The sequence below is a fragment of the Tenrec ecaudatus genome, chromosome 9 (assembly GCF_050624435.1).
Source record: "Tenrec ecaudatus isolate mTenEca1 chromosome 9, mTenEca1.hap1, whole genome shotgun sequence".
Lineage (NCBI taxonomy): Eukaryota > Metazoa > Chordata > Mammalia > Afrosoricida > Tenrecidae > Tenrec > Tenrec ecaudatus.
Window position 1 is genome coordinate 49,302,290 of NC_134538.1, and position 24,373 is coordinate 49,326,662.

A 24,373-nucleotide genomic window follows, 5' to 3' on the forward strand; every position below is an offset into this window, starting at 1 on the left:
GAGATAGCCTATGAGCAAGAACCAGCGGCAGGGAAGGAAGAAGTTCAAGCTGCACGGAAAGCATTAGCCAAAGCCAAGGCTCCAGAAGTTGATGGAACACCAATGGAAATGTTTCAACAAGTTGATGAAGCACTGGATGCACTCACCGGTCCATGCCAGGAAATTTGGAAGACCACTACTTGGCCTACTGACTTGAAGAGATTTGTATTTGTACCTATTCAATTAAAAAAAAAAGTGTTCCAAGAGAATACTCAAATTATAGAATAACATCATTGATATCACATGCAAGTAAAATTTTGCTGAAGATCATCCAACAATGGTTTCAGCAATACTTTGATGGGAAGCTGCCAGAAATTCAGGCCAGATTCAGAAGAGGACATGGAGGAAGGGACATTATTGCTGATGTTAGATGGATTTTAGCTGAAAACAGAGAATACTAGAAAGATAGTTGCTTGTATTCTGTTGACATGCATTTGACTGTGTGGATCATGACTTTGTGGATAGCCTTGAGAAGAATGGAAATTCCAGAACACTTAATTGTGCTTATGCAGAACTTGCATTTGGATCACAAGGCAGTTATGCGACTAGAACAAGGGAATACTATAGGGATTTAAATCAGGAAAGGCGCTTGTCAGGGTTTCATCCTCTCACCATATTTGTTCAATCTGTATGCTGAGCAAATAAACAGAGAAATTAGCTTATATGAAGAAGAATGGGACATCAGGGTTGGAGGAAGGATTATTAAGTACTTGCAATATGCAGATGACTTTCTTGCTGAAATGAGGAGGACTGGAAGCACTAGCTGATGAAGATCAATAATTGCAGCCTTCTGTATGGATTACAACTCAATGTAAAGAAGACCCAAATCCTCACAACTGGACCCAAAGGTGACATGATGAATAGAGAAAAGACTGAAGTTGTCAAGGACGTATCTTGCTTGGGTCCACAATCAGAGCAGCAGCGACGAGAACAAATGGTACATCGCTGCACAGACCTCTTTAGCATTTTGGAAAGCAAGAATATTACTTTGAAGACTAAAGTCCGCTTGACCCAAGCCATAGTATTTTCAATTGCCTCATATACGTGTGGAAGAGGGGCATTGAACAAGGAAGACCACAGAAGAGTTGGTACATTCGAATTGTTCTGGAGAAGAATATTGAAGGTCTTGTGGACTGCTAAAGAACAAAAACATCCATCTTGGACGAAGGAACATCCAGAATGCTCTTTAGAAGGAAGAATGGCAAGACGTCATCTTACATATTTGGACATGTTGTCAGGAGACTTCAGTCCCTGGAGAAGGACATCCGGCTAGGGAAAGCAGAGGGGCAGCCTAAAAGAGGAAGTCCTTCACGGAGATGGCTTCACACAGTGGTTGCAACAATGGTCTCAAGCACAGGAACAATTGTAAGGATGGTCCAGGAGTGGGCATGGTTTCATTCTGCTGTGCATACGGTCCCTGGGGGGCAGAACCATCTTGATGGCCCCTAACAACAAATTTCAATATAGATTCATTGAGGATGCACCCTCCATGCATCCAGTCGCATTGACATGACAAAGGCAGCACATTCCTGCATGGAATTGTAAATGTAACCATAGAATCTCATGGTCCTTAAGTTGATTCTGACCACTACTGACCTCTAGCAGTTAGCAGTCACCAACGTGCAACCTCCATGCCACTGGACCCCTTAACTATACCGGTTAGGATTTGCAACATATTTTTTTCTGCACAATTTAATTCATAATAGTTCACTTATTTTGCAACCTCATCCATGTTTTGCTGATTACAAAGTTCATTCCTTATTTGTCATATTGATAACCAGTTCTTTTAGCCTTTAGTGGTGAGCTCTTTTTTTCTTCAATGAGCTTCAATAATTTGTGCGTCTGTTTCTGGATTCTCCATTCTAGTTTTTGTGCCAGTAGCTCACGATCTTAATATGGTGTCTTCATGTATGGAAGGAAAATGCTCTCTACTTCATTTTTCTTTTGGATCTTTTGGGCCTTTGACTCGTCTATATATATGTTAGAATTAATTAATCAATCCCTCTTATAATTTTGATTACAATGATCTTAAAATGATTAATCTGTTAAGAGAAAATGGACATCTTTCTACCTATGACCATGATGTGTGTTTGCATTTATCTTTAAAGATCTTGGACAAAGTTTTTTAGATTATTAGATTTACTCATATTGTAAATTATTAAATGTTTTGGATATATAAAAATATATATATATATAAGATATATATATTTCCCTGGCAGTACAGTAAATTACTTGACCACTAACCCCAAAGGCTGCAGTTTTAACCCACCTATCTGTGGGGTCTGCTTCTGTAAATAAAACCTTGAAAAGCCTACATGCAGTCCTATTATTTTCTATAAGGGATTGACTAGACAGCAATGAATTTAATTATTTCTTGCTGTCATGAAGAAACAGAATAGAATTACAAGCATTGACCTTATTTCCATTAAACCTTATTTATCTCAATAATATGTGTGCATATAGTTTTAAAAATCCCTTTCAAATGATCTTCTATTCTATTTTTAAAATCTTGCGATGGGTAAGCCTTTCAATAGCATGATGAATTGGGGATTGAGCACATCCTTGTTAATGCTCATGAATATGGAAGGAGCGCTCCATGTTGAACCATGGCCTGTGATGTCTGTAAAGTATTTTGTTGGTGCTCTTTATCAAATTCATGGTCTTTTCTCCTTTTCAGAGTTGACGAGGAGTTCTTTTATTGTATTGCTCCGTTAACTGCTTTATAGTCAGCTATCTAGATGACTGCATGGTTTGAGTCCTTTAACCGCCAAGGTGATATTCTAATATTGTACCAAATAACCTCGAATAAACTAAACTTGGTCACGATGTGCTGTGTTTTCATACATCTCAGATTAATTATTTAGAGATTTACATTCAAAAGAAGTGATATCATAATATTGAATTGTACTTTTCAATTCTAATGTGATATTAAAGTGTAATTTTTTGGTGTTGTTTTTGCCTGATTTTGTTATGAAGCTTATAGCAGCCTCAATAAAGATACTATGAGGTGTTCGCTTTTCTGTTATAGTTCATATTCCTCTCTCTATTTCCTTAGAAAATCACTTTGTTGGGGGGGACTCTTACAAACTTATGCCAAGCCATCATTCAACTAAGCACACTTGTCCACATATTGCCATCAACATTTCCAACACATTTTCTTTCTACTTGAGCCCATGGTAACAGCTCATTACCACCCTCCCACCCTCATGAATCCATGATCAATTATATATTATTGTTGTTATTTTGTGTCTTACCCTGTCCTCTCTGTATTTCATTGCTCCTTGGTTACACTGTGGATTAAGCACTGGGTTGCTAACCACAAAGGTGGTGGTTCAAACTCACGGGCCACTCTGTGGGACGAAGTTGCGGCTGCCTGCTTCTGTAAAGATATGTAATCTCAGAACCCAATAAAGGATCACTGTGAATCAAAATTGACTCAATGGAAGAGGTTTTTAAAATTAATTTTACATTGTTATTACCACCATAGTTTTTCTGTTGGAATATTAGTCTAACTTATCTCCTTGCCTTCGGTCCCACTTCCTTTTCAATCCATTCTTCATAATATTATTTCGGTTCTTTATTTAATACCCATCCAGTGCTTCCTAAGCATACACAGTAGCTTTCTGAACTGCCTTAACAGATCCTGCAAGATCCAGCTATGTTTCTCTCCATTTCTCTCAGAGCCTGTGCTCCAGAGCTACAGAACCAAACACAGTTCGCCCAACGTGATCTGGTCTCTCTGGTGTCCTAGTCATTGCCCATGTTGTTCATGAACTCCTGAAAGGTCTGCTTCTTTGTTTTTCTCCTCATTGTTCTGGGTTAATTGCTATGTCGTTTCCTCTGTTGTCCTCTGGTCCTTTGCTCGTTTGGATTGTCCGTCTCCGCTGGCTCCATAATCGGCTATTTGCTCCTCTGTCTCTAAGCTCATCCCCTATCCTAGACAGCGAGCTCTCTGAGAATATGGACCATGCCTCATTTGGCTAGAGCAGCGGTTCTCAACCTTCCGAATGCCGCGACCCTTTAATACAGTTCTCCATGTTGTGGTGACCCCCCAACCATAAAATTACTTTCGTTATGAAGGGATTTAATACATGCTTGTTGGATTAATCATTACGTTGAAAATTGTTGGTGGGATTTGCGATAATAACAAGCATGTACAGCTACGTGCAGTTTAAAGAGCACTAGTATATTTATAGTTTTCAAACTAAGTAGTCACAGGAGTCTGAAAGACATACAGTTTCTAATCACTTTTTCACAAGTGAGTAAACGGAGGCCTTGAGAACACAAATTCCCTCTCCAAATCTCATTACTAGCTTTCTTTGTGCCGTCCCTTGAAGAGTGGGGGCTGGGGCGGGGAGGAGGGTTAGTTTCACTCTTCCATGTTGGCTCATTTCTTCTGCAGTTATTTTATCCTTTTCTTACTCGGCCTGAGGAGCTTGTTTCTGAGGACCTTTTCAGTGGGTGAGAGGGTGTCTTCCCCCCCAACTCCAGACTGGCTTTTACTTCAAGAAAATACTGTGGCTCTCATTATTTCTTGGTTGCTGGGTACTTTCCTGATGTTTCCAAAATCACCCCAACAGCATTTACTCTGGTAATTTTTTAAAAGTCTATTAATAAAATGACTGCCCTTGTATCTTCTTGCCTGGTTTCTCATGCCATAAGGAAATTTTGGAGCTTATCCATCCCAGTCTCCATGTTGAGTGACATGGTGAGCAAGACGGGAGAGGTGGAGGGACATGCTGAGAGTCACACAGAGGGCTGGAGCTGCCTGACTGAACCGGGACCCCTTTCTAAACTTGAACATCCATCGCCAATTATAACAGGTGTCTGGTTTCTCAAAGTTTATGAATGCGATTTTCCATGTATCCGGTACTTTTAGTAAAACTAAGCCTATGCTTATTCAGGACTTAAAATTAGTGACATTTTCATGTCAAACAAATATGATACTTTAAACATGCCTAAGAAAACTACTTACAGTTCCATATACCACTAAGAAATTAAAATTATACCTTAAATCCGACCTCTATAAAGGTGTGACCGCCCAACATTCCCGTTGACGCTAAGAATAATAATTTGTGTTTTTCCTCTACCATTTTTTCCCTTTTCCTCCATCTTTTATAAAAGGTAGCATGTCTGTAACGATTTCTTTTGATCATGTGTGAATCCGTGTGGCTTGGCGACCATTGTATTGCACAGATTCATATTGGTGTCTGAATTTTATTTTAAAAGTAATTGTCTTTTAAATTTTTCTAATATTTTAAGGTGACCCGGGAGTGTGTGTGTGTGTGTGTGTGTGTGTGCATGCATGTTTGTGTAGGCTATGAGAATGGTAGCTATGCTGTTTTAAACAGATGGAGCAAATGCACCCTGACTCTGAAGCATTGTCTTCCCATCCGCCGCTGGCTTGCGCAAGAATTCTGCAAGGCATGAGCATCCAAATAGCAAATTTGGCAGCCCCTGCTAACGTGTTCGTGTTGAAGACTTCCTGCCTTGTTAAGCTTAGAAAAACAAACCGGCTGATGATGAATAAAAATGTTTGTCAGAGAATGTGCAAACAGCACATTTCTGTCTGTTTCTTCTCCCGGACGGCTGCGTTTTAAAAGCCTGTGTGACTTCAGCCACGCAGACAAACTGTTTCCTGAAAGACAGAAAGCTGCAGGGGTGAGAAAGACCTTGAATAAACAGGACTATGTCCCGGACTTAGTTCTGGATGTTGTCAGGTTGGGTGACGTCTCAGTGCCAACTTGGGAAGAACTGGCAAGACTTCTTTCTTCTTATGCTGCTGCATGAATGTAAATCCGAGGCGTGCGCATAGATTTGCATGCTACTCGCGTAGTGGGCTGCAAAGATCACCATAGCCACGTAATTAATGGGCTGTCAATCAGCGCTGCCTGCATTCATCTGCTGCGCCTGTGCTGCGAGGACATGGGCGGGATCGGCTGCGGCTCCTGGGGCAGTGGCGCAGCCACGCCTGGCAGTATGATTGTCCGGGTGACTTTAGAAAAGCCAGGGTGGAGCTTGGCCAGCTCAGCCTGGGGTTGGAGGACAAGGGATGCAAGGAAGTGGTCAAGGCCAAGGCAGAAAGGGTCATGACGCTGCTGTAGGCCGAGGCAGAGAGAGTCCAGAGCCCTTCACGTCCCAGCCAGGTTCCTAGCCAGTGTAGGCATTTCCAAGCCTCCAGGGAAAATGGCAGGATACAATTTGCTAGTTTAGAACATCACCAAAAACAAACAAGAACCTGGATTCTCTAAGAACCCTGACATACCCTGGCCCACACCGATCACTCCATCTGAGACTACAATGTATACCGAGCCCCAGCGCTTGAACTCTTCCTTTTGACCATCAAAACCACGCGCTGTGGAGCGCTTTCTGGTTCACCGTGATGCGCGGTGTGCCACAGTGCCTCTGTGCTCCGTAGCCTTCTCAATGGCGGATTTTTTGCAATTACACTGCCAGGATTTCCGTCTCAAACACCTCCAGATGGGCTCGAACTTCCATCCTTTCGTTTAGTTGCCAAGGGCACTAACGCTTTGTACCATGGACCCTCTTACGATAAAAGTTGTTATCATTGCTGTTAGGTGGCGTTGAGTCAGTCCCGACTCTGCCACCCGATGCGCAACAGAAAGAAACACTGTCTGGTCTGGACGGACCACCTCACACTTGTCATATTTAAGGCCATTGTTGCAATCTTGGTGCCAAGCCAGCTCCTGAAGGATCTTCCTCTTTTGGGCGCATCCTCTCATCGATGAAGCAGGATGCCTTTTTCTAAGGACTGGGCTCTCCTGATAACAGCCCCCCAATACATGAGGCCGAGTCTTACCCTTCTTGCATCCGAGGAGCATCTGGCTGTCCACCTTCCCAGACAGATTCATTTGTTCTCCGGGCAACCCATGGTACTTGCTGTGTTCTTCACCGGCCCCATCCCTGAGATGCTTCAGTCGCCTCAGAGCAGCCTTATTCCCAACACTCATACGATGTGTGTATCTAGTAGGTTTATTTCTGCGTCCCTGGAATTTAAGTTTCTTGGGCAAAGTGAATCTTGTCTTTCAGGAACAAACACAAGGCTTGGTTCCTTAGGATGCCCCCGACCCCCCAACCTCTCCTCCAAACAACAAAGAACACCAACAAAAAGTCCAGTCTCTTGTGGGTGAGTCCGTTTCAGTTCATGGTGACCCCAATATAAAGAAGGTTATAGGTACTCAAGAAACATACACCCTGTATATCAACTTCATGAATAACCCCCAAATGGCTTGATACTGTGCTTTCGGTGTTTCTCCTGCGCCACTTTGCTGAAGGAAAACATGGCTCGTCACTTGTTTTGAGGGCAAAGATGCCTTTTCTCTGCCAGAGAGAGACTCATGAGTGTGAGTGGCCAGGAGGTTATGGGAAATACATATTTCACTTTAGGATCCAAGTGCAGATACCAGTGTGTAGAATGGGTGCCCAGTGAGCTCGCCTCTCTTTGCGGTGACTGCCTGTCAGGGAGTAGACATGACAGCTGGGAGAGAGTGACCAGCATCTCCCAGAAAACGCTTCACCTTTTGACAGCAGTTTCTGGATTGTTCGCACACACGGCGCTTCTCCTCGGCTACAAGTCACCACCTCCTCTTCTCGGCTGACTGCTTTGGCAGAAAGAGTGTCACACGTCCCTCCCCAGTGTGGCGGGCCAGAAGGAGGGAAGGGCACCGGAGAACGCAAGACACTTGCGACAGAATGCATCAAGCTTTGAGAGCAACACCTAGACGCTTTCTGTAGAGCCCTGTTCGGGGAATGCGCTTTGCAGTTTGTTCTTGAGGTATTTCAAGGTAGAGTTATTTCCATGTGATAGTTTCCTAATTGAGGCTGTTTCCAAGGGGTCAGCATACTTCAAGGCCTTGAAAAGTGGACTCTTCAGTAAAATGGGGGGCGGGCTTCAGGGAGAGAGGATCTGTATTGTGTATATTGGCGGGCGAAGGCTTTCTTTCCTCTCTCCATTCACAGTCACAGTTGAGTTTTTAAATAACCCCCTTGTGACGTGCCAGCATGTTCCGCTGCCAGAGTATCTTGGTCTTTCTGCGGCGGAGAGAAGGTTCAGACTTTAGTCATGCAGAGCCCTGGGCCGATGGGGGGCGGGGGGGGGGTCAGCCTGCGTTGACTTTTCTAGGAAACAAAACTAATTATTGAGTGTCTTCTGTGTGCAAAGCAGTGCTGAGCACTCCGGAAGGCTCGAAGAAGTGGAATAGGATTGTGCCTCTATTTTCAGATGTTCACTTTTCAGGCAACTGAAAGGTGAAATCTGTTCCAGGAAGATCTTTTCCCCAGATCTCTCTTGGCCTTGCTTGCCAGGGCTGATTAAAGAGGATGCGTCAGTGTGTGTGTGTGTGTGTGTGTGTGTGTGTGTGTGTGTCAGAGAGAGCGAGCGAGCTAGCTCATGACTGAGAGGCGGAAGGGATGAGGGATGAGGAGGGGAAGGCATAGGAGCTTAGAAGCAGGAAGAGTATTGTGGATGGCATTTGTTATATCCAAATTCCATGTTTGCGAAGCTGATATTCAGCGCAATGTGTTTAGACATGAAACAGGACCCTCCACAAAAATGTCTCTTTCTGAGTTAAGTGCACCCACAAGACACACTTTGCCTCACAGTCCTGGGAGCTGGCTGCTCTTATTTCTGTAGGAAATGTGACTCAGAGTGAAGCTGAAGTTTGAAACTACTTGGTACTCTGGCTGTGGTGCCCTCCCAAGGGTATGCAAATGAACATGGACTTTGAACTGCGCACTACCAAAGGGAACCTATACTTAAAATCCCAAAGCCAACCTGATTGTCTTTGGGTCCTGTTCCGACTCACAGTGACCCCGTAGGACAGAGGCACATGGTCCGGATTACCACAGCTTGCTCCTATGTAGCTGGCTGGTGATTGGAACCACTAAGCTCTGTAATCTTTTGAATCATTAAAAACTAACAACAACAAAACACTTACTAAAAATATGAAGATTCATCTTCTTTCAGCCCACCCTCCCTACCCAGCCAAAGCAAATCTAGTATTCTGTATTCAATCAGGAATCTCTTGGGAACCGTAGAACTTTGCTAATCTTGGAGCATCAATATTCTACATGAAAAGTCCAGATGATCTGAAAAGTTCCTCTTTCAAGCCTGCTTTCAGGTTCAGAAAACACAATGCACATCCTAGAGTGGGGGGAGAAAAATGTGCTTGCTCTGCTGAGTTAAACTACTATTGGGTCACTTGAGTTTTCCTCATGGGCTCATTGTGAAATCCTATGTGCCAACCAGGCCAAGAATGGTTCCCTGTGGGAAGCATCCTCCCAGACTCCTCGGATCTTATCATTGAAAGAGCAGAGATGGGGCACGTCCAGAGCACAGGCTTACAAGACCCAGGAAATCATCACCATCAGCTACATCTCGCCCTTTACCAGAGAGAAGCAGTTCCAGCCATCGCATCAGGGCTGACTTAATTATTCGACTCACAAGTATGACCTATAGGTGATGTTATAAATATCCAAATGGCCCTTGGCCAAAAAAAAAAAAGTTCCCCAGCCCTGATTTCAAGGGACCTCCCATCAGTACATCTTGGCTGTCATTTAATTGAAACGGATTTTTTTAATGGTTTAATTAAAAAAGCACAACCCCAAACCACTGCCACGGGGTCCATTCTAACTCATCGCAATCTCATCTACTATGTAGGATTATAATCATATTTAGGGTCTCCCTAGGAGCAGCTGGTGGGCTTGAACTTCCAACCTTGTGGCCAGCTGTCCAACTCTTACCCAACAGCGCTATCAGGGCTCTTATATTAATATTGCTGCCACCCAAAAAGAAAGAATAAAACCAAGCCCGTTGGTTAGGTGGGTTATGACACAATGTGCTGTGGAGTAGAACTGCTCGATAGGGGTTTCTTGGCTATAATCCTTATGGAAATGGTAGCCAGGGCTTTCTTTGAAGTGTCTCTAAGTGGGTTTGAACTGCCAACCTCTTGGTCAATAGTAAAGCACTTAATTGCTTGTGCCACCTGGGGACCTTAATATTTTGCACCAAAATCTAAAAACTAAACTCATCAAGTCAATCGTGACTCACAGAGACCCCATTGCTCATCAGGAATTCTGACACTGAAAATCTGGTGGGTTTGAACCTCAGACCTTGTGTGTAACAACCCAGTGCTTAACCTGCTGTGCGTACCACTGTGCTCTGGAGCCCAGGGGATGGTTTTGCTACATATTGCTTAGGACGTTTCCTTCTGTGCTTTTTGCTTTTCCCCCAAACTTGTAAGATCCTTTTGAACTTACTTATTTTATTTAGAGTATTTCTGTTCATTGCGGATTTGCAGCGTCTGATGAGCGATTTCATGAATCCCTAGAGGGCAATGTGGAGAAGCGGGACTTAGGAAGTGTGTACTCTGGGTAACCCCCCTGTCAATCTGGAGGCAGGTTTTTCTTGACCTGATGAAGGGCCCAGGTCTCAGCCCCAATCCTGCTCAGTGTTTTCAATGGTGCGAAGCATGTGGGGGAGATCATGTGGCTCAGAAGTAGGTTGACGTGAAGCAGGGAAGAAGCCCGGGATATATTGGTGGATGGAGTCAGGATCCGAAACACTCTTGGCACGTTGAAATGATGGATCCAATCTGAAAAGAATGTGAATGCAGCTAGGACTTCCTAGCGGCATGTGGGAAAGACCCTTTGTGGCCTTCACCAACCACAGCTCTCTGGAGGTATGGTGCTTGACTGTGCCCACAAAGCCCTGGAGAGAGATGAGGGTCTCCGGCCAAACTGGGAGAAGTGTTCACACGTGTTTGCTGAGTCTCGGTGGGGATTGTATTGTTTTGTTTCGGCCCATTGTTGTTGTTAGCGACAATCTAGTCAGACCAGATTCATGGTAAATCCCATGAACAATAGGACAAAATGCCACCCAAATCCTACACCACCTCCATGATGGGTTTGGGATCCAATATTGTGATCCTTAGGAGCCTTGCTGGTGGTGTGGTGACAAGTTGAACTGCTAACTGCAAGGTGAGCAGTTTGAAACCCCCAGCCACTCCTCAGGAGAAAGACGGGGTTTCTACTCCCATAAAGAGTTGGAAGCTCCCAGGGGCAGTTTTCCACTGTCCTATAGGGTCATTCAGTGTGAGCTGGCTTTGACTCAATGGCAGCGAGGGTGTTTTTGGTTTGTTATTGTGATCCAGATGATTTCCATTAGCTAATTTCCAGTAGATCGGAGAGCCCTTTCCCCTTTAACCCATTACTGTTTGAATTGGGGAGAACTGGGTCTTAGTTCTTTGCTATATTGACACCCAGTTTTGTCTGGTTTCTCTCTCCTCTGAATACATTAGCAATGCCCTCACTTCGTCTTGGAAGATGTCTTCCAGCCTTTAGAGGGAGTAGACCGAGGCCTGGGACACGGCAGTCTTGTCCTGGAGTTGCTGTCCCGTATTTCCTTCTGTTTCCTGAGGTCAAGCCTTAAACCAGAGCGGGAGGCAGGGACACAGCTGTCTCCCCACGTCTTGGAGTCAGCATCCCTGGAGGTGCTGTCTGTATTCCCCCTGCCCTGTCCCTGGTGACTCAGCAGCTGTGGACAGTGGTGGCGGAGATGATGCTTCTGGCAGATTCTCTCGCGGGTCCTGGATGAGTGCCCTGGGAAGATTGAACATTTTCTGGTCCAGGCCCCTCCTTTTGCCTTCCATTCAGCTCTTACTACTTAAAGGTCTTGACCTCTTTGGCCACCCATCCCACGAGCAGCCGCATGCTACTGGGCCTCTCGGACGTTGAGGAAGTCAAATCCCTTCTGGCTGAGCACGCCAAGTTCATGTTCTTTGCTTTCTTGCTGAAGCCATGAGTGTTCTTTCTCCTAAAGGAAGGGGCCAATTTCTGTAAGAATGTTATCCGCTGGGGAGGCAGGGAAATGGAAGGAAGGTCGACCTTCTCCCACAGCTGGTTGTTTGTCTAGCTTTCGTCAGTCACCTGACCTCTTGCGCCTCAGTTTCTTCGTCGGTACAGAGTAGCCCTTACCAGCGGCCACACAAAGGAGTCGTGAGAGTGAAATGAGACTGGTTTCTCAAATCCAGCCTACAGGAATGTCCTTCTTTCCCGTCTTTCGCCACAAAGGACACCTTTGTGTCTCACTGTTGGAGCTGTGGCAGGAGAAATCGCTGCCCAGCAGCTGGGAAATGAAACCGTCTCTCAGCCCCTTCCAGCGCTGTCTACTCCCGTGACTTACGTGCTTGGCCCTTCCTACATGCTATTTGCTTTGACTCTGGAACTGAGTTGAATAGGATTCAACTTTCTAGCTCAGTGCATGTGGGAGCGTGAGCATGAGGTAGCAAGGGAAAGATATTGTTGGTTAGGGAACCTCAACTGGAAAGCAGTGGACCACGTTGGACCAGCTCAGTGCCTGTGAACTTGCTAGGTTCTGACACATCCCTACTGCCTTGGGAGAAAGGGAGCGTCCCATCGCTAAAGGTCTTCGGGGAGAGCTTGCACAGCGTCTGGCAGGATTGCTGAGAAAGGAAGACAGGCTAGAAGAGCCCCTTCCAGTGGTGGACCGCCAGCGTGCAGCTCTTCAAACTTCAGAGAGCCAACTGTAGGATGGACTCGGAAATGCTTAAAAATAGACTCGCCGAGTACAGATCTTGATCAACAGAGGTCGATGTAAGCCCTTCCTTGTCTCCCAGGTGTGAGGGGCACGACACAGATGTGGCAGCATCTGCTGTAGCTCAGGGACTGGGCTTTCTACTTGGGTAAACAGTGACAGTCTCAGCAGTCCGCAGGTGGTCACTATGGGTCAGCATTGCCTTGATGGCAGAGAATTTGGTTTGGTTGGAGGCTTAGGCAGTCCTACCTTGGCCACAGAAGGCAGGCATTTGGGGTAAATGCAAGTGTGTGTTCTTTCCACCGTAGGGCACTTGAAGAAGGCCCAGTAAAGAGAGGCAGCTCAGCAGTAAGAAAGCTGAATGGAGGGGGAACGGTGGGAGAGACAGATGGGAGGAGGCACTCCTTGATCCCAGGAGAAATAAGTACGGCTTCGATGGAAGCTCTGAGTCAGGAGTGAGCGAAGGAATATGGACCAATGTGGACTTACATAGGCCAGTTGTTTTTCATTATTACAAATGTTCCACATACTGTCTGGACCGTCATCCCCCGCACCTCCTCCAGGGCTCTACTCCAGCAATTGTCCTTTCTGTCTCCATTGCCAATTTCACTCTGACAGCAGGAGCATTTCCATAAGCAAACAAACATACTTCAGCACCTCCTATCTTTACAAAAATTTACCCTTTTCTCTAGCTCTGACCCCAGTCTCTGTGTCCCTTCGTGGTTTCTACTTTTGCTCTCTCATTGACTCCTCCACCTGAGACAGTTGTCCCTGACACTTGACTGAAACTGGCCTGGTCAAAGTCCATAATGACCTCCTCATTGTCAGATTCAGTGATTGATTTTAATCTCTTCTAGCTTCGTTTTAATCTCTTGGCAATCTTCGAGAGAGCTATCTCTCCTCTCATTGATGCCGAATCCTCCCATGACCTGCTATTTGCCATTTTCTTTATTCTGCCCTAATGGCTAATCCTCTTTAGTCTCTCTTCCTTGTGCCTTGTCTTCCATGCACTTCTACATATTAGAGTTGTTGGAGGCTTCCGGCCTTTCTCTAGTGGGGCTGCATTGTGCATTAAAAGTAAATGGTAACTTCCAATCCTCTCTTCAGCCTCCGCTCTCTCTTCTGAGCTCCACACTCACTTGCACACTGAACAGCCAACTCAGCTCCACACTGGGTGTTTCTTCACCACCCCCACTTCCATGTTCACTTTCAAGCTTAACAGAACTGTTTCCTCCTCATTGCCTCCTAAAAAAAATTATATCCTGCCTCAACTTACCTATCTGGTACATTCCTCTCCATAGTCAGCGGATCAAGCCAGAAATCAGTCATTTGAATGTCTCTCCTTTTCTTATCTGTCAGGAAGTCTTGCCCATTCACTTCTTCCTGGTTCCCTTGCCATCAGGAAATCTTGCCCATTCACTTCTTCCTGTTTCCCTTGCCATCAGGAAGTCTTGCCCATTCACTTCTTCCTGGTTCCCTTGCCATCAGGAAGTCTTGCCCATTCACTTTTTCCTGTTTCCCTTGCCATCAGGAAATCTTACCCATTCACTTCTTCCTGTTTCCCTTGTCATCAGGAAGTCTTACCCATTCACTTTTTCCTGTTTCCCTTGCCATCAGGAAGTCTTGCCCATTCACTTTTTCCTGTTTCCCTTGCCATCAGGAAATCTTACCCATTCACTTCTTTCTGTTTCCCTTGCCATCAGGACGTCTTGCCCATTCACTTCTTCCTGTTTCCCTTGCCATCATCCCAATTCAAGTAAACACGCCTGCTCACCCGGTTTAATGCAGCAGGCTTCTAACTGGTCTCTGCGTTTATCTTATCTAGTCTCCACAAAACAGCCAATATAATTTAAATTAAAATCTCCTGATTCCTTAGCTCTTTGCCATGGCACACAGGCTTTGAAGGGTCTTGCCCTTCCTGTGTCTCTTGTCTCCATAGTATACCATCCGTATCCTCATGGGATCTGACCACACTGGCGACCTCCTTCTCGTAAGAGACCTTTCTATTCTTCTTTTGGCCAAGGGTGTGCATCCTTGACTCATTGCCTACCTCACTCCTTCACTTACTTGCTCAAACCCTCCCTTCTCAGGGATACCTTTGCTGATTCAAACATCAAAGTACACTTACTTCCATGGAGGCCATGCTGGCTCATGGCTACTGCTGTGGGTTTCCAAGACTGTAACTGTTTACGGGAGCAGAAAGGCCAATCTTTCTTTCACAGAGCTGCTGTTGGTTTTGAACTGTCACCCTTGTGGATTGCTGCCTAACTCATAACCACTATGCTACCAGGGCTTGGGATCCTGCTCCCACCCCCACATTTACTCTCATGCCACTCTGTTGTTTTCTTTTAGAGCTTTAATCACATATGCTGATTTTCTTGTTCAAGTGTTTGCTTACTTACTCCCATGATGAGGTACTTAGTTTATTGTGCCAACCTGGCCGATAAACACATGTGGGGTTAATTTAAGGGCATAGGGATAAATGGCTTGGTGAGCCTCACCTTTCTAGTTCTCCGGCCTCTTGCTTTCTGATGGTCAGATCAGGGTGCAGCTGCTTTAGCCAGTTCCCTGCTTTAGCTGGCAAGGCTCACTTCCTACAAGACATCCCCAAGGAGAAGCCACATGGGCCTACCCCAATGCAGCCCTGGGTGCTGGAGCAGCCGTGTGAAGACCCCTGCCAGCGCGGAGATGCTTACACATTCACTGACTTGGCTTTCCTCCTGCAGTCGGCATCATAGTGTGTGTTTTGTGAGATGGAGGAGGACTTTGTGGATTGGTGTCAAATGTATGGGTTAATGTTGGACATGTAGGTTAATGGGTTAATGTTGGACTTGTGGGCTTGGTCAGCACTGGGTGGAGATGTTTCCTTGATGTGCTCTTACCCTTTCTATAAAACTCTATTATACATGAGTTTCTGTGGATTTGTTTCTCTAAAATACCTAGACTAACACAATACCTAGGCTCCCTGTTGTAGGTGCCTATCAAATCTAGTTCCAGTTCATTTCAACCCCATGTAACACAGTAACACTGCCTCATAGAGTTTTTTTTGATTGTCATCTGAATGGCATGGGATGGACAGGTCTTTGTCTCATGGAGCTGTGGAATGAGTTTGAACCGATCCTTTGAGCTAATCCTCTGGGCTAGCTGAGAACTTTGCCTTTGTGTGCTTTCGGACTAGCTTTGTAGCGGCACACTTACTGCCCACTCTTCTGCTTGCAGGGAGTAATTGCTCCATATCCCTTGGCTCTTACTCCGTCTCTCAGCCCTGCCTGCCCATGCAGGGGAGTGAGCTCACCAGCTGGGGGCAGAGGCAGTGATTAAGGACTTTGCTAAGTAAGGTCACCTTCATCTCTTATTACCTCAAAGCAATCAAGGCAGTGATCCTGGGTAGACTGCCTCCTTAAACTTTCCTGAAGATTGGTTCTCCCTGGATTGGGGGTGGGGGCTCATCATATCTAAAATATCTCCTTGTCAAGCAGGCCGTGTCCTGACTCCTGACTTCTTTTAGTCCATAACAATTGGGATTTAAGTCTAATGAGTCAGAGGAACCCTCTCTGTGCCAAATTGAGCCTTTCTGCAAAGTCCATGCTTATGTAAGCTTGAAATTTTAAAATAAATATACAAAGTATTGGGAGACTTCCAAGGATATCTACCAAAACAATTACAAGTGGTTGTTGCAGGTTGAAGGGATCACACTCAAAGCTCAAACTCCCTGCCATCTCATGATTCAGATTCATTGTGATCCTGTAGGACAGAGTAGACCCGCCCCTGTGAGTCTCTGAGACTTCATCTTTATGGGAGTAAAAAGCCTCCTGTTTTTATCACAGGGTGGCTGGTGGTTTCAAACTGCTGACTTTGAGGTTAACAGCCTAACTCATAACCCACCACACTATTGAGACTCTGCCCGAAGGACATATGGGTGATTTAAACTTTTTTTTTAATGGTCATCTTTAGTTTCTAAAGTTTCTACAATGGACATGCATTTCTGTTGTAATATGGAAAGAAAAGTTGGTTTCCACCTCACTCACACACACACACACACACACACACACACACACACACACACACACACATGGAAAACAAACTGAAATAACAGGTTTTAAGCATCAAAACTTAGCAGGTTAACTGCCCTCTCCCAGTAGCAGGTCCTAGTGAGCCACTTCCAGTTCGTGATGACTCTCTCTCTCTCTCTCTCTCTCTCTCTCTCTCTCTCTCTCTCTCTCTCTCTCTCTCTGTGTGTGTGTGTGTGTGTGTGTGTGTGTGTGTGTGTGTGTGTGTGAGAGAGAGAGAGAGAGAGAGAGAGAAGAAAGAACGGTGCGCCTTGGGTTTTCAGAGACTGAGTTTTGGGGATAGCTGGATAGGAGAAAAAAGGCCAGTCGGGCTGTGCTGAAGAGTTGTTTGTTCACCAGCACAGTGTCCCTGCTCATTCTCCCGGGGCTGGACTTGTTCTGTGTGGAGGCACGCCTCCAACTTTTGCGCTCCCAGCTAAGCACGGTCACCTTTGGTATTGCCTCCCCAAGAACTTCCCATCCACTCCATGGTGATTAAACTGTTGGGAGGTGGAGCTGGGGACTAGGGAGAGGTGGGTGTCAGGGAATGCCATAGATGCTCATTGGAAAATGAACGAGTGTGATGTCCTGGCCCAACAGTCCCCTAACAGAGGTACCCGGACTCTTTATCTTGGCCCTTGTCCAGGGATGGCTCTTCCCTCCCCTTTCCTTGGCATAACTTCTAGTGGGTGAATCCCCTTGGCATAGCCCCTTGCAGAGTCTGCCTTGCAGGCGACCGTCACTGGGTCTCGTTTGTGACCAAAAGGCTTTGCCTTTCAGAGCCCTGCAGAGAAGGCTCCTGGCGCTTATTTCCTTCCGGAGTTCGCGCTCTCTCCTCAAGGAAGCTTTCTGGAAGACACGACAGGGGAGCAGTTCCTCACATATCGCTATGATGACCAGGTAAGGAGATTCTTTAAAAAAAACAACCTACCTTTGGGGTTGCCGTTTGCTCAAGGGCAAGAAATATTCTCCCCGGACACCTTCACAATAACTGCTTTCCCCCTGGTGCAACTGAGTGCAGAGTCCTTTGACACTTAGTTTAGACGCGTCTCCGGACCCCTGGATCTCCGATGCTTCCAGGTAATTTCCTGCCAAACATGGGTGGTTCTTGGTCCACCTGGAACATTTGCTGACGAGTCATGTTTTTCTTATTTGCACCAGAATTCGTTTTTCACCTCCACCAAATTTATTATTCATTTCTTAAACCTTCCCAAGTTCTGTTTTCTGAGTAAGCATTACTTTCTTTGCCCTTCTAGATTTCAATTGACCAATATCACCTGTCACTGTTTTATTTCTCCTTGCTAAGTCCATTGTTTGTCCTCGGAAAGGAGCTAAGCGCGTGTGTTTAAGTCGCTTCATGAGGGCTCACTGGAGAATAAGGCCGTACTTGGCCATTCTTAATTCACATCAGTTTATTGACAGCATTAAAGGCAAAGCATTTATTTCTTTTATTTAAAAAATATGGTAATACATGGGAGGGTAAGTTGGGATGTTTTGCTCCGGAATCTCATAATATAGCCCATGCTGCACTTGAGGAACAAGCAGGTCCTGGTTGTGGCTGAGAACCGAAGAAGAATCCTTCAGGACAATGTTCTTGGCCTTTTGTTCTCATCGCTGTGGCTCTCAGGTTTCTTAAAACCTCTTTCTGATAAGCTCTTGTGATTGTCCTGTGTCCTTTAAGAAAACTCTCTCAAGAGATCGATAATGCACAGGTGCATACATATCCTGATTTGTTTATCCATGCATCTGGTGACGGACCCTGAGGTTGTCTACCGTTTGATGTGTGCACACAATGCCAGAGGGGACATTGGTGCCCAAGTATCTGTTTGAGTCCCTGCTTTCAGCTCAGTTGTGCACGTCCTCAGGCGTGGAGGTGCTAGGTCATGTGGCGCTTCTGCATGTACCTTGTTGAGCATCCACCATTTTCCAAGCCCACCAGCAGCGGATGAGGCAGCTAGTTTCTCTGTATCTGTGCTAACACTCCTCAGTTCCCGAGTTTTTGACACTGTCTTTTCTCGTGGGCATGAAGGGACATTTCGTTGGCTTTTGAAGTCACTCACAGATTATTGAAACAGAGTGACACATTTTCCAAATGCAGCAGTTTCTGTTAGATAGCACCTGAATTCATGGGACAATGGGCCAACAATGGCTGGATGTGAGATACTGCAGGATCTCTTTGGATTCTGGCAACTATAGGAAAGCTGAAGAACTGGACGGAATTAGCTTCTTGGGACCCATAATGGGGCAGAAAGAGGTGACCCAGCGATTCAGGTCAGCCATACTCTCCTCATGCAGTCAAATGCTAGCAAGTTGTGGACTTGCTTTAGGCAGGGCCTATTTAGGGCCCTGGTGGCACTGCAGGTTAGGCATGTGATTGGGCTGCTAACTACAAGAAGGAGGAAGGACGAGGCTGTCTATTTCTGTAAAGATCTACATTCTCAGAAACCACGTGTAGGGTCATTATGAGTCGGTATCGACGCACTGGCATGGGTTTTTATAGTGCAGAGGAGCAGCTCTGGGAAATTCATTCTGACAACATGGGGTAGATCTCCACGTGGCTACAGAGAGAGGGTGGAGCCAAGCCTTGGATGGGGCTGGAACTATCCCAGAGAGTAACATGTGAGCAGGATTAAAGTCTTGAGCACAGTATAATGAGCTCAGGGAAGGGTGGAGCTTAAAGGAGGGGTGAGAACTCTGCTGCCCAAGTCCCGGGCAGGCACCTCTGGAGTTTGGTCCTTCCTAAGGATAGCTCTGGAGCGGGGGCTGCAACGAGGGCAGGTGTTAAGGATTAGCAGACAGAAGTAGAGAGGGCGATAGAGGTCCTCCAGTAGTAAGGGTGGGGTGAGATAGATTGAAGTATTTTTTTCAAATTACCTAAATAGTTAGCCACACAACAGCTATTATGGGGATTGGGGAGGGAGTAGGGGTAACTGTGCATCTACATCGTGGAATTAATTTTGAAAGATGTTAGGGCCTAGCCGCTACCGGAATCCCTATATGATGTAAACAGTTGCCACACTTGGCTGCGAACCACAGAGGTTAGTGGTTCAAGTTCACCCAGAGGCATCTTTCTTACAAGAAAGGCCTAGCGATCTCCCCAAAAATCAGCCATTAAAAACCTTCCGAGCACAATTCTAGTCCAACACACACGGGCTGGCCCTGAGTAGGAAACGACTCTATGGGAAACCAGCTAGGGTGACTTTTGTGGTTGTTTTCGGTAATAGAGATGAAGACACCATGAAATCACCTTTGGATTTTCTCCAGAGGGGCTTTTTAGAGGGTTTACCATGTATGGCCCTTTTTAATCTAGAAATCGGTGATCCAGTAGGTTTTCATGCAAACTTCACAAAAAGTTTCAAACAGTTCAAAAAGCACTTCAGCAAAACGAATCTAGAAGACAGCATAGAATAAAAGAGAGTGTTCAGAAAATCCGAGCTCTGTATTTTATAATTAATGGGTGGTTTATGCCTCCTCTGTGTCCTGTGGCTACCTTGAATTTGGTGTAACCAGGACAAAGAATCTAGAAAAACAGCAAGACAAGCCCCTCTAGTCTTTTTAAAAGGCCTGAAGCAGATCTTAAAAGTATGTGGCATGCTGTGGAAATTTCGTCCTAGGACATGGTGTTCTGGAACAGTCCAGAGGGAACAGGATTATGAAAACATACCGTGCTGCCCCCTTGTGTGTTTCTTTTGAGAGGAATAAGGTAAAAATATAACAAGCCGATAATGGCTCCTACCTTGCTCTACTAAGGCAAGGAAATAGGGCCCTTGACCAAACTAGGTGTGGGGGCCCCTGGTGGACCTCAGGGATTCGATCAGCTGTTCACCCATCACCCAGCCCTTGTTTTGACTTTTCTTTAAATTATGACACTGCAGACTACATGGTCGTGTCAGGAAGCTTCTCAGGCAATGGGGAGAAGATGGAACTGAGCAAATAGCATCTCACTTACAAAATCCCCGTGTGCTGCGGTGTAGAATAGCCTTTTAACTTTGATTAAGGATCAGATTGCTTTGGGTTCTAGCCCCAGCTCTGCCACCTGATTTTCTGTGTGACTCTGAGCAGGTATCTTTCCTGCTCTGTGTGTGTTGCCTCGTCTGTGAAATGGAGATATGAAGAGCAACTTCCTCACAGAGGTCTTTTGAAGGTTCAAGGAGATGATTCATGTAAGCGTTCCTGGATAGGGCCCAGTGCATTGAAAGAGTCAATTGAATTACTTTTACTACTAATAATGGAACTCCCTGACGAATGCAAGCAGTTAACATGCTCTGGTCCCAAGTCTACCCAGAAGAAAGGTCTGGGGAGGCACTTTTGAGACATCAGCCACTGAAAGTCCCGTGATGCACAGTCTCACTCTGGTGCTCATGGGACCCCATGAGTTGGAGTCAACCTGAAAGCAACAGGTTGCTTGATTATTACTAATTATATTATTTTTAAGGACATAATTCAGAGAATCTCAGATATGCTTACACCAAACGAGGCAGCAGATCTCTGTTTATACCAGAGGACCCACACAAATATTTAAACTTTTTTTTATTGCAGCATAACATTCAGTGCAGTGCACACATATGTGAAGCATAAGCTTGAGGCATTTGAAAGATATATTTACTTCTGTATAATCACCACGCAGCTCAAGAACTAGAGCAATTCCACCAGCTTAGAGGGTCCCTCTTTCCCCTTGGCAGTCAATATCCCCTAACTTAGTAGTCACCTCTATTCTGATTTTTGTCTCTGTCAATGAGTGTTGCCTATTCATTTTAAATTTTGTTGGAAATGAACTGTACAGCATGTACCATCTGACTCCTTTCACACATTACTATGTCTGGTTGCAAACCGTTACCCTTGCAGTAGCAGGCCAATGGGAAACCGACTATGTTAATCGACTTGATGGTGGTGAGTTTGGAATTTGGGGCCTATAAAATGATAAAAGATTGAAGCTTCCAAGGCTTTTATTTCACTGGTATTCATAATCAACACCCATGGACACAACAACCAAGAAATCAAACAACGTATTACTTTGGACAAATCTGCTGCAAAATAAAAATCTCTTGTAAAAAGCCAATGAGCCTGATGCAAGCCATGGTACTTCCGTGGCCTCACGATGCATGTGAACGCTGGACAAAGAATAAGGAAGACTGGAGGAGAATAGACGCATTTGCATCATAGCAAAGATCTTTCGAACACACCATCAATTTCCAGAAGAACAAAAACATCTGTCTTGGAAGAAGTACAGCTAGCAGCAAGGATGCTGAGACTTTGTCTCACGTATTTGGATATGGTATCAGAAGAACCCATCCCTACAGAAGAGCACCACGCTTGATTTGAAAAAAGAGGGTGTCTCACAAGATGGAGCAGCGTAGTGGTCACCAGCACATGCTCAAGCTTAGCAATAACTGCTCCTGGCACAGGACTGGGCAGCGTTTCAGTCCCTGGACCTCAGGGTTGCTATGAGTCGGTACCGACCCAGTGTCCCCTAACAACGTTACCCTGGAGAATATTCATTTGATAAAATGGAAAGCAACTGCAGGGGGCAGAGATAGTGCCGCTTTGGGACAACTCCTGTGGGATGTTTAAAGTCTTTGAAACTGGTCTTATTTTCACGAAGACAGGCGGTCTCCTGGATCAGGTGTCTGGAAAATGAAGAAGCCGGAGACCAGTAAAGTACAGCTGTGATGTAGGCTGCCTTTAATGAGACTCATGAAAGGCGACTTTCGGATTATATGGGGACGTCAGCAGCTTCTCATGAAGAAGACAGCTCTGAATCTACTGGGTAACGTGTGGCTTAGTGTAAGTAGGACTTGCAGGGCGACCTTAGTCTTGCTTCTGCCAGTAATTATCTTGTAGCAGTCATTCCGCTTCTCTGGGTGTCAGATTCTTCTCGTGTTTTTAAAAACAAAGTGACGGTCTCTTATGAGCGGAGAGCCTTCTACTCGACACTAGTCTAGGTTTTGGACCTATAATTCAAATATTCAATATTGCAGAGTGTTAATTGGATCATGCTGATCATCAGGGTAGTCTTTCTAGCAGCACAGTAAACTGTTACTGAGAGGATTGTACAATTTTACAGCTGGTGCAGACTGGTTCAAATGCCTCCGTTGACAAGTCAAGAAAACAGAGACGCTGAAAGTGTGAACGACTTACTCAAGGGCACCCAGATGGTTATTGGAAAACAACAACACCAACAAACAACTAAAATGCCAAACCCAGATTTCTCCACCACAGGATAGGAAAATTATCTTGTTTCCTAAAAATCTTGTTTTTACTGGCATAGTCCATAATACTGTAGGGACTTTAGTGGGCCAAGGAGGATGATTCAATATTGATGTGTTATTTTATCAGCTCATCCTTAGCAACTTTAGCATTTCAGAGTGAGCTGTGGAATCTACAAGGATGGCCTGCTTCCCTGAGTTTTAAACTCAGAATCACCATATTTTCAAAGTCTCCCCTAAAAACGATAGCAGAAATCAAAATGGGGCTGGCTTCTAATTGGACGAGTGTACCCTTAAAATGACAACGGTTTAGTGCTTGATCAGCCATGTTGTAGTTCAGCACCATTGAGTCGCTGTGACTCAACCATCGCATGGCCAACAGAACAAGACACTACCTGGTCCCACGCCATCCTCAGAATTGATCTTATGCTTGGGTCCTTTGATAGAGCCACTGCGGAGGGCTATGTGAAGGGTCTTCTCTCTTTAACTGGCCCCTCCCCAACTTCACCCAGCACGATATTTTTCTCTAGTGACCAGTCTTTCCTGGAAACATGTCCAAAGTATCTGAGGTGGAGTCTTGCCACCCTGGCCTCTCAGGAGCACTCTGGCTTTACTTCTTCCGAGGCAGATTGGTTTGGTCTTTTGGAAATCCATCGCATTTTCAGTATTCTTCACCAACACCGTAGTTCAAATGCATCAATTTTTCTTCGCTCCTACTAGTTCTATGTGCAACTTTCGCGTGCCGATGAGGCCATTGAAATGCCATGGCTTGGCCCTGGCGTACCTTAGTTCTCAAAGCAACAAACTTGCTTTTCAACACGTGTGCAGCTAATTTTCCCAAGGCCATGTGTTGTTGGCTCTCTTGACTTTTGCTTCCAGGAGCATTGATTGTGAACCCAAGCAAAATTGAATCCTTGACCAATTCAACCTTTTCTCCCTTCGTCACGATGTCGCCTACTGCCCCACGTGTGAGGGCTCTGATTCTCTTCACGCTGAGCTGTGACCCACACGGAAGGCTGCAATCCTTGATCAGCAGCAGCAGCAAGTGCTTCAAGTCCTTACTTTCAGCCAGCAAGGTTGTGTCTGGCATCTGTATAGAGAAGGTTGTTACCAAGTCTCCCTCCTGCCCCGATGCTGCATCCTTCTTCATCTATGAGCTAGTTAACATGTATGGGAACAATGACCAGTGCAGGAGTCTGCGGTTTAAACAATTCTTAGCCAGCCAGCCTTGGGGGTAGGTTCTTTCGTCATTCTTCATAGTGGTTTGGGGATTTTATTCCACAGAGGACCTGCTCCTAGACGTGTGGCTGAGTGTTGGTTGGTTCTAGGAAGCTGAGTTTCAAATCCTGTAATTGGTTCCTTCTCCCCTCACTGACAAAGGCAGTATTCAGAGAGATGATTGGCCCTGCACTGCCTGGGTCTCCGTTTCTGTGAAACGAGGGTGATGGTGAGTTGTTCCTTCCCCGTCTTACCTTCTATAAGCTCACTCAAGCTTTAAACTTGGT

The 24,373-nt window shown here is 45.4% G+C and overlaps 1 protein-coding gene across 5 annotated transcripts in view; it reads left to right on the forward strand.

Annotated features, from left to right (window-relative positions):
* The window catches only part of ADAMTSL3 (ADAMTS like 3), a 398,206-nt gene that overhangs the window by 36,807 nt on the left and 337,026 nt on the right, over positions 1 to 24,373 (forward strand). For all 5 annotated transcript variants that reach the window (XM_075558058.1, XM_075558055.1, XM_075558056.1 and 2 more), the window contains exon 3: positions 17,443 to 17,562. In XM_075558058.1, coding sequence (XP_075414173.1) covers positions 17,443 to 17,562 — 120 coding nt within the window. The remainder of the gene's footprint in view (positions 1 to 17,442; positions 17,563 to 24,373) is intronic.